The 13,605-nt window shown below is 34.9% G+C and overlaps 1 protein-coding gene across 1 annotated transcript in view; it reads left to right on the top strand.

The window, feature by feature from the left end:
• The window catches only part of LOC150087903 (hemicentin-1-like), a 1,496,027-nt gene that overhangs the window by 906,424 nt on the left and 575,998 nt on the right, over positions 1–13,605 (top strand). The window contains exon 48 of the mRNA XM_090369959.1: positions 6,826–7,098. Coding sequence (XP_090226085.1) covers positions 6,826–7,098 — 273 coding nt within the window. The remainder of the gene's footprint in view (positions 1–6,825; positions 7,099–13,605) is intronic.

Genomic DNA, 13,605 nt, shown 5'->3' with positions numbered 1-13,605 from the left:
TCATCAGTGTGGGCGGGTAGGTAATACAACAAGCCATCTCAGTTGCGAAGTTATATCCACATTAAAACGATGCCTTCTACGCTACAGTCGTAGCTCAAATCTATGGGTTAACTATGGTGTATTTACACCGATATTATATAGTTAATTATCAAAACCCATAAGGATTATGCCTAGTGCATTTAATTTTCCAAATACATTACCACCACACCCTTCTGGCATCTCTCATAATGTGGATATAACTTCGCAACTGAGATGGCTTGTTGTATTACCTACCCGCCCACTGATGACGAAGCCAAAAAGTTTCGAAGCGATCATCTGGGTGGTGGTACGCTGAAAATAAATAACAGTAGTCTTCTCTACTAGAGAAGCGTTATTTATTTGAAGTAATTCAATAGTAGCTATCTTGTTGTGAAGGCAACCACATTATGAGATACAATTAAAACGATGCCTTCTACGCTACAATCAAAGCTCAAATCTATGGGTTAACTATGGTGTATTTACACTGATATTATATAATCAATATCATTAATAAATATATTGAACAACAATGGGCCCAGCACAGAAGGTGACTCCACTAACTACATTAGTGCATGAAGAGCAGTGTCCATAAATATCCACTCTCTGTCTTCTTTGACTTAACCATCCCTTTATCCACAGCAGTAACTTGCCCTTAATGCCACACTACTACCATTTATACAGTATTTTATCTATATAATATTTGTGTAGATACACCGTAGATAACTCTTAAGAAACTACAATGGTAGTGTGGGAGGCATTATTTGCTCTGCATCTCATATTGTGCTCTTCTTTTACAATGAGTTGCCATGGTATTGTACTACCTCAAATAAGTAACACTTCACTAATAGAGAAGACTATTGTTACTTATTCTCAGTGAGTACCACCACCCAGACGGCACCGTTTCAAAGCTATTGGCCTATCATCGGTGGGTGGGCAGGTACCCTGGTATTGCAGACATGACAAACCAGTTGTGAAGATAATCACACAGTATGAGAGATGCCAAAAGGTTTATATGATAATATTTAAAAATAACTAAATGCAACAAGGTATAATACGTTAAGAGTAAGAGTTTAATATCTATATAATATCAGTGTAGATGCACCATAGATAACTCTTAAGAAACTATGATGGTAGTGTGGGAGGCATCATTTGCTCGGATGCCTCCCACATTCCAATAGATGCAGTTCAAGAATCACTTTCATCTCTGTCTGCAGCTCTAGTTGGGGTGCTGATCATCATACTCTCATCCATCTGTATAGAGCTCTCATCAGGTCTCGCTTGGACTATGCCTCTCCAGTATATGATTCAGCGAGGAAAAGTACTTTAGAACGACTAAACACCATCCAGCACTGTGCTTTGAGAGTCGCTCTAGGCGCATTCAGAACTTCCCCGGTTCAGAGCCTGTACATCGAAGCTCATGAACCTCCCTTACATCTTCGCAGAAAATCATTACTTCTGATGTATGCTGCAAAAATCCGTAGTCTGCCCGCTCATCCTTGTTGGAGATGTCTCTACAATACTGAATGCGAGTCATTTTATATCAGTAAACCTAATGAAAACCGACCTGCTGCACTTAGATTTAAGGAACTGGCTCAATCATGGAACATAGATATCAGCAATATATTTCAGGACAAAACACCACCAGATCCACCCTGGGAAAATATCTGTGCAATATATGATGACTACTTTCAACAGTGGGGAAAGAACACGCTGTCTCCTTCCAATATCGCACAGTTACATGCAACTTACACTCTTTCTAATTCAAACGCATGTGAAATCTATACAGATGGATCAAAAACCGAGACCCAAGTAGGTGCTGCTGCAATCTTCCCAACATTTAGCACTTCTGTCTCATTGCCAATAGAATGCAGTATCTTCACTGCTGAGCTCTATGCTATAAACTTAGCTCTGGATCACATTATTGAACAACTAATTCCGTCTGCTTTAATATTCACTGACTCACTCAGTGCTGTCTCTGCCATAAATACTAATACCAAATCCTCTCACCCTGTAGTAAAACAGATTCATTCTAAGTTACTTGCCTGTATGGAATTGAACCAAACTGTGACATTCTGCTGGATCCCAGGACATTCTGGAATATCCGGCAATGAAAGAGCAGATCATGCAGCCAAACAACCAGAAACCACTATTTCGCAGACTTTTCAAGTTCCATTTACTGATTACAAACACATTATCCGTAAAGCATGTTATAACAGCTGGTCATTAATCTGGAAAGGTTATCCAGGAAATAAACTTTACCAAATAAAACCGGAACCAAGGCTGTGGCAATCCAGCTTCAGAAAAAACAGACGAGATGAAATAATTTTAGGAAGGCTAAGGATTGGGCACACTCATCTCACTCACCTGTATCTATTAACTAATGACAGCGCTCCCCAATGTACATCATGTCAAGTACAACTGACCATTCGACATTTGTTAGTGGACTGTCCCCACTTTCAAACCATTCGTTTAGACATCTTTAAGTCAATTTCTAATAAGCAGTCATCAATAAATTTATTACAGATTCTGGGAGATGATTTTAATCAAAAAGAACTCTTTACTTTCCTAAATCGTATAGGAATATATCATAAAATATAGCTATCACAATTAAGCTGATATTCCATATTAACCATTAGAAAGACACAATATGGCCCTAGCAGCCTATGTGTCGTTAAAAACAACAACAACAACAACAACAACAGCTCTAGTTAATCTTTTAGTCTGTGTATCCCCCCCACCAACTGTCAGTGTTCCGACTCATCTAATTCTGCCTCGATAGTATCAGTATCCTTGTATCCCTTTTATATAAGTGTATCCCATCCCTATAAAAACAGTATCTCTGTTATCTTGTTGCACAGACCACACTGAGAAATTCTATCCCATGAGCCTTGCACTGTGTTTCAATGGCAGAATTGATTGATAAGGCTCTCAACATGTTCTCCCTCCTATCATGCTGGCAGAATTTTGCACTTTCAAATTTAATCCTGACTCACCACTTTTTCCCCAACATTAAATTACCCTGTACTTGTTAAGTCTTGAGATTTCCTATTCTTAATATCATTAAAGCCAATGCCTTTTAAAGATGATATCTGCTCTACAACATCATTTACCTTTGCCCCTGGTAGACATACCCTGGTCCTATTCCACTTAGCTTCTTTGCATAATATATTTTCTGTTTCCCTGACTACAGAGTAATAAGAAATAGGAATTTTACTAGCAGCTTTGTAGGTGGTTAAACATTAATCACTTCTTGACAAATCACAAATGTGGGCAATTGAATCATTGGTTTTTGAATTTAAAGGGTGGCCAAAGTGACAATCATCTTTGATGGACAAGTGGCCCTCTTCAAACTTTGCAAACCACTGAAAAGTCTTTGAACAGTACATATCATTTGTTAATTATTGGTATCTGTTTCACTTTTTCCTAATTCGCAACAAAATTTGATGTGAATTTTAAATTAAATGATTAAAATTACTGCTCTGGTAAAATCATTCAATATAAAATGCAACAAAATAAAAACGCCTTCTATTCAACTCGCACTAATTTAGCCTAACTGCAGATAAATAGATGATATGTGTATTAACAAGTCACTGAAGATGAGTTGCAATTAGTTGCAACTTGTTGTTGCATCATGATTTCAAGATACAGAGTCAATACCCAAATATTTTTGGTCACATCTTGTATAATAAATATGAAGAAAGAGATGGGGAAGTTTTTGCATGCCACACTTAAGTAATTGATTATTAATAACATTACACATTTAAGCAAATTTGATAGTTCTATAACCAATTATAGTATTGATTTATTTAATTTTTTAACAGAATACTGAAGTGCAGGAAACACTATATTCACTTTGTAATTTTCCCACAGAATTAGTTCTTCTTTGATTAGTTTTCTAATCATTGATTGCTGTGCATATAATGGTTGCTTTATAGTTGCATTTGTTTTAATTACATTTGTCCTTGCACTTCACCTTACTGTTGTTTATTCCTTGTGGAATAATGACATTCCAGAATAAATAGTTTTCAGTTTTAATAAATAAACTGATTCCAAAAAGATATAGTACATGTGCTTGCTATGCACTTTAACAAATAAGTTACTTGTTGTCTTCATTAAATTTGCAACCTTCAGCTGCAGCAGCTTTTTGTTTTTGCTTATATTTGCCATTATAAAAACATAGCTGGACAGGTGATCAAAGTAGGGTCCAAATAAGATCCTTTCTAATGACTCTATTAATATTTGATATTATTATGGTCCACTGTTCATTTAATTTTAATAATGTAAACTCAAAAGAGGAAAGTGTTTTTGATGGCTATTTTATGGTGGCAGTTCAATTGTGAGAGGCTCATTCTACAGATACTTCCATGGGCACTGTTCTTCTGAATTATCTTCTATAATTCCTGCTCTCTCTTTCAAAACAGTCTGAACACATGCCGCCACCAGCCAACATCCATTTACTGTCCAACTTCAAACTCACAGAACCAACTTTTCATCTTCCTCATTTATTCATTCAACTGCCATTTTCTGAAACAACCTTCCTTCGTACATATTTCCTGAAAATTACAATATACAGAAGTTCAAATCCAATGTCAACAAATATCTTCTTTCGTCTTCTCAACCTCCAATCCAAGCATGGTACTAAGTACTATAGGTTCTAATACCTCTTGTGTTTGTGGTTTTCATTAAAAAAAAAAAAAAAAAAATTATATTTTGATAAAAATAAAACAAGGAATATGTCATGGTGTTACCAGGAGCATCATACACATGTTGATAACATTCGGGTTTCAGATTACCAACAAACTCCTGAGAATCAAGTCTCATTATTCCCACAGCTGTCAACGTTCTCAACAAGTTGTTCTACTTCCAACCACCTAAGCAACAAAGCTGTGCATTGAAATTGCTCACAAGTCAAATGGGAAATAAAAAAAAAGTGCGCAGATTTATATCATCAGCAGAACATAAATCTGTGCACATAATTAGGCAACTCATTGTAGAGAAACTGGGAATGCATCTTGTAAGAAAGACAGCTGGTGAATGTTTGACGGGAACCAAAAATTATGATAGAATAACTGTATATCTTTTAAGGGTATAAAAGGTGATGTTGTTATACATGCAAGTACTAACAACATTAACTATAAGCAAACTGGAGTCTTAGTTTATATGTATAAGTGAAAACCTCACTGTTTCAATATTCCAAAATATATATATATTTATATGTTTTCTTTTTTTTTTTTTTTTTTTCTTTTATGAAAACCCCAAACACGAAAGGTATCAAAACCTATAGTACTTAGTACCGTGTATGGGTTGAAAGAGAAGTATGGCGGGGGAGATGCCGGAAACTTTGCTCTAGAAACTAAACATGGGTTTCACCACTTCAAGCCTCCAATAAGCAAAGTGGTGGTATTGCACCGGTCGATGAGAGTCATCTACCACTTTCTACAGTGATGTTAAGAAAAAGTCATGAGTTAGGGCTTGTGCAAGTGGCTAATATTATATTTTGCCCAAACATGATTGGTGGGAGTTTATGGTATAGCCTCATTGACCATTTTTCTTGGCTTGTCAGGAAAGATTGCTTTTATAGTGATCAAGTACTTGAATAAAAGAGGTGTTCAAGAATATTTGCTGATATTATTGAGATTGTTTTAAGTTTTCTGGGTGCTTTCAGAATATTGGCAAGCTAGTATCTATATTTTGTAATTATCTAAGTATAACTTTAAAAGTAATTTAATTAATTTGGTATATAATTTAGAATCTGGTATCTTGTTTGATTGGCTCTCCTGTAATTAAATATATGTTGAATTTTTAAAAAATCTTTTAGGATACCTTTTGTTTTTCATCATTAAACAACTTGTCTTAAAATATTCAAGTAGGTGCTGCTGCTGGTATCTCTTATTTGTGTTTCCAAATAATAGTATACAAAGTTTATAATAGGTGGCAGCATGAAAATAGTTTTGAAAATTGATGGAAGAGATCACACCTGTCAGCCATTGTTGTCTGATTTAGGATTAAAGCCAAAATTCTTTGGAATTCAGATTCAGAAATAGAGAAAAATAATTAAATTGAAAAAAATATGAGTTTTTATTTTTTATGATGTTTTTTATTTTTTTAATAATGAACTACATATACATTTTTTTTTTAATTCTGATTTTGATTTTTGAGAGTAATATCACTAAAGTTTAGTGATCAAGTCAAATTAAGAACTGATTCATGAAACAGGGTCAGCCTATAGCAGAAAACTCACTAACATAATCCCAGGTTCAGCAAATTCATTCATGTATTGAGTATTGCAGTGTTCTTCAATGGAAGTACCACCACTAGGATGGAGATGTGCCACAAGATTTTTTAATGATGGAGAAAAATATCTGCCAATTATAGAAATGGGATAATACTGATATATTGTGTACTTTTAGAAATGAGACACTGCTGTATGTTAAAGCATACTTTGTTTTTTTATTTTCTGGTACACTTTCCTGCCCATGTTTCCTACCAAAGAGTGCTTGCTATGTTTTCTTTTGAAAGCAGATTGCTTTACTGATTTATTTCTGCTTATATCCCCTCTTTTTCTTCATCTCTTTGTAATATTTACTAAAAAAAATGCTATGTAAATGAATAAATGTAAATGAATGCTTACATTGCTTAAATGTTTAGATTTAAATATTTTAAACCCATTTTAAAATTACTATTATAAGTTTATTCCACTTTTTGATGATGCAGAAATATAATATAAATTTTTACACATCAAAAATTTTTATTGAAAATACTTGTTTCATATTTGCTAATAAAAGTTTTAAATTTTCATTGTTTCAGTGCCACCAGTTTTTATAAATGATGATGGGGCCATGGAACATTATCCTGTTACACTTAATCAACCCTTATTTCTCAGTTGTTTAGCAAGAGGAATTCCAGATCCTGATATGGTGTGGTTAAAAGATGGTCATTCTTTATCACTCAGTGATTTTATTATAAATGGCTCTCGCCTTGAACTGAAACAGACAGTGATGCATCATGCAGGGATTTATACATGTGAAGCAAGTAACTCTGTAGGAAAAGCTGTCAAAAATCAAAATGTTACTGTAAGAGGTTAGATATATTTATGAGTAAAGATATGAATAATTTTATTCATTTTAATGTTTATGCATGTTATAGACAAAGCAGGGTATGGAAATTTAAAGCAGGGTTATACTAATGTCATTCAGATCAGGTTAATGTCATTCAGATTATGAATGACATTAATCTGATCTCTAACCTCATTATGGTGACTTTATATGTAGGCAGAGTCTAGTGAAAAAATGACAGCGTTTACCTTATGCTGATTGCTGAAATATTTTATTGCAGCCAACAATATAAATTGACAATAATTATAGTTTAGTGAAAACCAGTGGCATGGACCTAGTTTTACCATGCATCCATATTTTTCCCAGAAATTTCTGAGTTTTGCATTTGTCTGGTGACATCAGAGCAGAATTTTAAAAGTTATCTGGGAATTTAATTATTAAGACTGGTTGTAGTCGTGGGATAACAGATAATGGGCATACCACAAAAAGTACAGTCCATTGTTAACTTATTGTACTGGTATTATCAACTTCAATTGATAATAAAATGAATGAAAGAAATTATAGAATGAAATTGTAAACTATTTTGGTTACAGTCGCTGTACAGAATATAAATGGAAATTTATTTATTCTTATTTTATTTCTTTAAAGCATCTTGGCATATACATTGTTGTTTATTATTTCATCCTATTTCAGTATGAATCAGTCTGGTGCAGACTTATTCAAAACCTCATCACTTTGGTATGATGCTCACTGGTGTGATTTAATATTATTAATTATGCATTTATAAATACTGAATGCAATAATAAAAAGATACCTTTATTTTTGCATACAGGAGCCCCTCGCCAATTACAGAGATACATTCCTGAAAAGAACCACATTCTGGCAAACCATAGTTGGCAAAACTAAGGTCCTTTAGAAAATAGGGAAAAAATATAAATATAACAACAAAATATATAAAAAAAACACAGTAGACTTCATTTTTGATTTACATAATAAAAATTATAAACTCCCAAGTACTTTTTACCTTCCTTTCCAATGTCATTACTTTCCTTGCTATTTTCACACATTCACTTTCAGCATTTATTGAATGTTTAGAGGCCATCATAAAGGGTAATAAATGTTAGTTAATAAACACAGTAATGATGAAAGCATTAATAAAAATGGGTCCAAAATATATTCAGGAAAAATAAATAGTAGGAAAAATCCACATGCAACACTATATATGGTACTGATAAACACATCATTAAGAAGGTAGGGAGTAAACAAATTTCCTCCCTTTAATACCTACTTGCCCCTTCCTCTAATGATCTATGGAAAGTGGAAGGAATAATGCATATACAGGCCATAATGCGTAAGTTGCTGATGCACCAACAAATCTAACAACAATGCATATACATAAAACAAAATGGGATTTCAAACTTTCAATATACAAAATATAAAACCCATTTATTTCAAAAATGTGGTTGATTAGGAATTGTTGTATTTAGATTAGATATTTATATTAAAAATATTAATATACACACTAACAGTATGCATTTTTTTCTAATAAAAGATATTAAATAAAATAAATAATAATTAATTTCTGTTTAATTCTCCAGAGAGTCAGGCCAGAAGAATTTACACATTTACTGTGACTGTATACATATTTAATTAAGGGCAGCCCAATTTTTAGTGCCACTGATCACAATGGGCCATGCATTTTTTGCGACAGTATACAGGCTCAAACCAACATCCCCCCCTTTTACTTGTGGGCTTGTGTGCTAACCACTATACCATGGCTAGCCTGATATGGTGTGACTAGGCTGCTTTACTTGAGTTTATAATGGAGCTGAAAGTGAACAAATTAAAAAACAGTGTTTGAAATAAAACTGGCACATGAAAGGATCTTGGCATATTCAAATAATATTATTATTATTAATATTATTCTTTAAAAATTTCCGATGTTCTGTGAAAAAGAGATGCTTCTCCAGCTACAACCTCAAATACCTCAGAGTAGAAGCTTTCTTGCATCATATGCCACTACTAATTCTAATGTTATAAATGTACTTCAGGAAGACTCCCTGATCCCTAACAACCAGAAAACAGTTCCTGCTTAACTTGCATTTCAGCAGCATATGCACTGATTTTTTACATGACAAACAGACATAATACAAAACAGAGCAATATGATCGAAGTCATTAATACCCCTAAAAGCTAATGACAACTTTGCCAACTAGTGATTGGAGGGAGTACAAGTAGTGTGTACATTACACACTACTTGTACATTACACTCTCATATTTATTGTGGCACTGTCAAGGCCACATTATGTTACGGGGTTTTATTCTTGCTGTGTGTATGCCATATCCAAAAATTTCTTTATTACAACCTGTTCTATCCCCCTCTACTTTTTACTTTATCTACCGACTGCATCATGAATAGTCACACTAATAGAACAACCTTATTCTTGAAAAGATCTAAACCACCCAAAGACTTCCTTTTTCCTTTCACAAATATATGTGATCTTTAGTCTGAGTTGAAAATCTCAGACTAAACAAGCTTTTGACCTGATTCCTTTTGCAATAGGTTTTATATAGCAATAAAATTAAGCAAATAAAACAATTTGCAGTAAAATTTCTGTTATTTTTTGAGTTCTGTAACAGAGCTTTTGAGAAACAGTTTTAGTTAAATATTTGTCATAAGTACACTAGAATAATTGTAATTTTGAATTTTGTTTATATAATAATTTTAATTTTTTTAAAGGACAGTATAGTCATTCATGTAAAAAAATTATCAAACGGTATTTTTGGTAATTTTTTTAAAGGTATATAGTCCATCCCACTGACACCTTAGCTAGCAGCAAAGGGAGCAGAGGAGAGGTTTTTATATTTACGTCAATATTAATCTTCACTTCTCTGAAATAGTTTTGGCAAAATATTCATCCCAGGTATTCTATTATATTATACAAGTTGATCTAGCCCAGAAAGATTTAAAGTACTGCCTTGCTTATGGATTTTTTTTTTCAAAAGAATACCAAACTTATAATTATAGTAATTAACCCCTAACATTTACGAGCATATATTCTCATATATCTTTCAATAAAGTAAAACTGTTAAAAATATTTTATTATCAAATTAAAGATCATCATCATCATCAGCCATTTTCAATCCACTGCAGGATGAAGGCCTCTCCAGCAACTTTCCAGTTCCTTCTGTTTTGTGCAATGGCCATCCATTTACCACCCACAAACTCATGAATTTCATCTGTCCATCTCTGTCATTGTCTTCCAGGTTTTCTTCTAGCTCCTCTTGGGTATTTTCTTAGTTATTTTCTTAGTCCATCTGTCATGTCTTCGAGCTATGTGTCCTGCCCAAGGCCATTTTTGTTCTTTAGTTTTGATAAGAATGTCCTTTACTTGAGTTTGCTGCCTAATCCATGTGTTTCTCTTCTTATCTAACAGGCTGATTCCCAATATAATTCATTCCATTCTTCGCTGTGTTCTCAGCCTCTCTTCCATTCTTTTGGTGAGTGTCCAAGTTTCACTTCCATACATCATGGTGAGGAGTATACATTGGTTAATTATTTTATGTTTCAGACAAATTGGGATATTGTTCCTCAGTATGTGACTATATTTCCTGAATGCTATCCATCCAAAATTTATTTTTCTCTTGACTTCCAGCCATTTTTAATTTTCGCTGCCAATGACTTGTCCCAGATAAGTATATGATTCCACCTTTTCAATTACTGCTCCTTCAATGATTATATCCCTTTCTGTGGCATACTTGTTCATCATTACTTTTGTTTTAGCCATATTCATATTTAGTCCAGGTTTTCTTCACTAGGTGGCAGTGATCACAGTGTACTGATGTGGGATTTACTTAAAGATTTAATTACCATCAGGGGTAAAGGAAAGGAAATTCTGTACAGTGGGATAAACTGACGATGTTACCAACAGTAAATTCTAAGTGGGAAGCATTCTAGGAATTAATCGTGGATGCTACTAAAAGTTTCATACCTATTAAGAAATATTGTTCAAGGTTTAGGCCTAAATGGTTATCAAATGAACTAATGAGACTCGTAACAGAGAAGAAAAATGCATGGGATGCATATAAATTATCAAACGACTCAGAAGCCTATGGCAGATATAAGTTAATCTGTAATCAGGTCAAAGGAGGTTAGGCAGGCAAAGGCAGATTACAAGAAATCCTTGGCAAAAGATGCTAAGAAAAACAGCAAGGATTTCTTTACTTATATAAACTCTAAAACGAAGGGGATGAATCTGATTGGTCCACTTGACATTGATGGTTCGACTGTTGATGATCCTGCTCAGATAGCAAACAAACTGAATGAGTATTTTGCATCTACATTCACACATGAGGAATCATTAAGGTTTGAAAATGGCAGAAGGTTATCAAATTGTAGCAGGATACTTAATGATTTTGTAATAACTGAAAGCAAAGTGGAGGAGAAATTGTTAAAGATAAACATAAGAAAAGCACCTGGGGTGGATGGAATCTATCCAATTATATTAAAGGAGGTGGCAAAGCAACTAAGCAAACCCTTAGCCATAATTATGAGAGCATCCTTGGATTCAGGGGAGGTCCCCATGGACTGGAGACGTGCAAATGTATCCCCAATTCACAAAGTGGGATCGAAGGGTGACACGAGTAATTACAGACCAGTTAGTTTAACTTCTGTTCCTGGTAAAATAATGGAGTCGCTGGTTAAAGATGCATTGCAGGATCATCTAGACAAGACTACAGCAATAATTCAGACACAGCATGGGTTTGTTAAGGGAAAGTCTTGTCTGACAAATTTAATAGGATATTATGATGTGGTTACAAAGGAACTGGATGCAAAAAATAATTTTGATATCATATATTTGGATTTCAGGAAAGCTTTTGACACTGTTGCACATGGAAGACTATTGTACAAATTGGAGCAGAATGGTATTAAGGGTAAGTTGCTACAATGGATAAAAGGATGGTTAAGTGCTAGAAGACAGAGTGTAATCAATGGGTGCTGCTCTTCGTGGACTAATGTTATTAGTGGAGTCCCACAGGGTTCGGTGTTAGGTCCACTGTTGTTTTGTATATTTATCAATGATATTGATGAAGGTATATCAGGCTTAATGTCGAAGTTTGCAGATGATACAAAGGGTGGCAGGTTTGTTAATGACAGTAATGGCAGTGTGCTACTGCAACAGGATCTAAATAATTTGGGCAGATGGGCTAAGAAGTGGCAACTGAAGTTTAATCTTGACAAAATGCAAAGTACTGCATATGGGTAGAAGTAACCCCAGAGAAACGTACCAACTGTGTGGTACTACACTTAAGGTGGTAGAAAATGAAAAAGACCTGGGAGTAATTGTGCAGTCAGATATGAAGTTTTCTGAGCAACGCAGACAGGCTGCCAGGGCAGGTCATGGGGTTTTGTCAATGATATATAGGAATTTTGCTAGCAGGGAGAAGGAGGTGATTGTCCCTCTGTACAAGGCAATGGTCAGGCCATGCCTTGAGTACTGCGTACAGGTCTGGAGGCCTCATTTTAGGAAGGATGTAGATTTTTTTGAGTGTGTACAGAGAAGGGCAACAAGATTGGTGAGGGGAATGAAGGGATTCTCTTACCAAGATGTTGTTGTTGTTGTAGTTTGTTGTTTTGGTTTTCAGGAGCATTAGGAACTAAGGCCATATTGCTCCGGGAATATGCAGTGGTCATTCCCTGACCTTTTCACATCCTCCATATTCGGCGGTGACGGGCTCGAACCCCGGTCTAATCAAGAAGAGTATGCTACGCACTGCTGCTCCTTCCCACCTGGCTACGGAGGCGCCGTTCTTACCAAGAGAGGCTTAACTTCTGCAAATTGAAGTGCTGGAGACTAGGCACCTGCGCGGTGATCTGATTGAGGTGTATAAGGCCTTGAATGGGTTGAGCATGCTGAATTCTGATGGGATCCTTCCACTTGTTCAGATTACGAACTTAAGGGGGCATAAATTCAAATTAAGAAATGACAGATGTAGAATAGATGTGCGGAAATTTGCCTTTAGCCAGCGGGTGGTTAATTGCTGGAACAAACTTCCATCTGTCGTTGTGGAAGCTGACAGGTTAAATAAATTTAAGGAGGAACTGGACAGGCATTTGGAGGGAATGGTTTGATTTTTTTTATTTTATTTTTTTTTATTATTATTTTTTTTTTTTGGCTGATGCTGCATAAGCTCATACAGCTGCTTTCTTGCATCACATGCCCCTACTACTACTACTACTACTAGTCCAAAATCCTTACTAACTCTGCACTTGTACATTTGCACCTGCATAACTGACTAAGATTTTCCTCTAATTCTTTGGGATCGTGGCTTATGACCACAATGTCATTTGCAAATTGTAAATGGTTTAGGTACTCTGCATTCACATTGACTCCTTTCTGCGACCAGTCTAATCTTCTGAAAGCTTTCTCAAGGGCAGCTGTAAACAACTTCGGAGATACTGTGTCTCCTTGTCGAACTCCTTTCTCAATTTTAAATTTCCTACTGTCTTTGTCTAGTCTAATAAAGGCGG

Source organism: Mastigoproctus giganteus, chromosome 3 (assembly GCF_048544385.1).
Source record: "Mastigoproctus giganteus isolate SK-2022 chromosome 3, ASM4854438v1, whole genome shotgun sequence".
Lineage (NCBI taxonomy): Eukaryota > Metazoa > Arthropoda > Arachnida > Uropygi > Thelyphonidae > Mastigoproctus > Mastigoproctus giganteus.
Note: the sequence above shows the minus strand (reverse complement) of the source record. Positions and strands in the feature narration are given on the sequence as shown.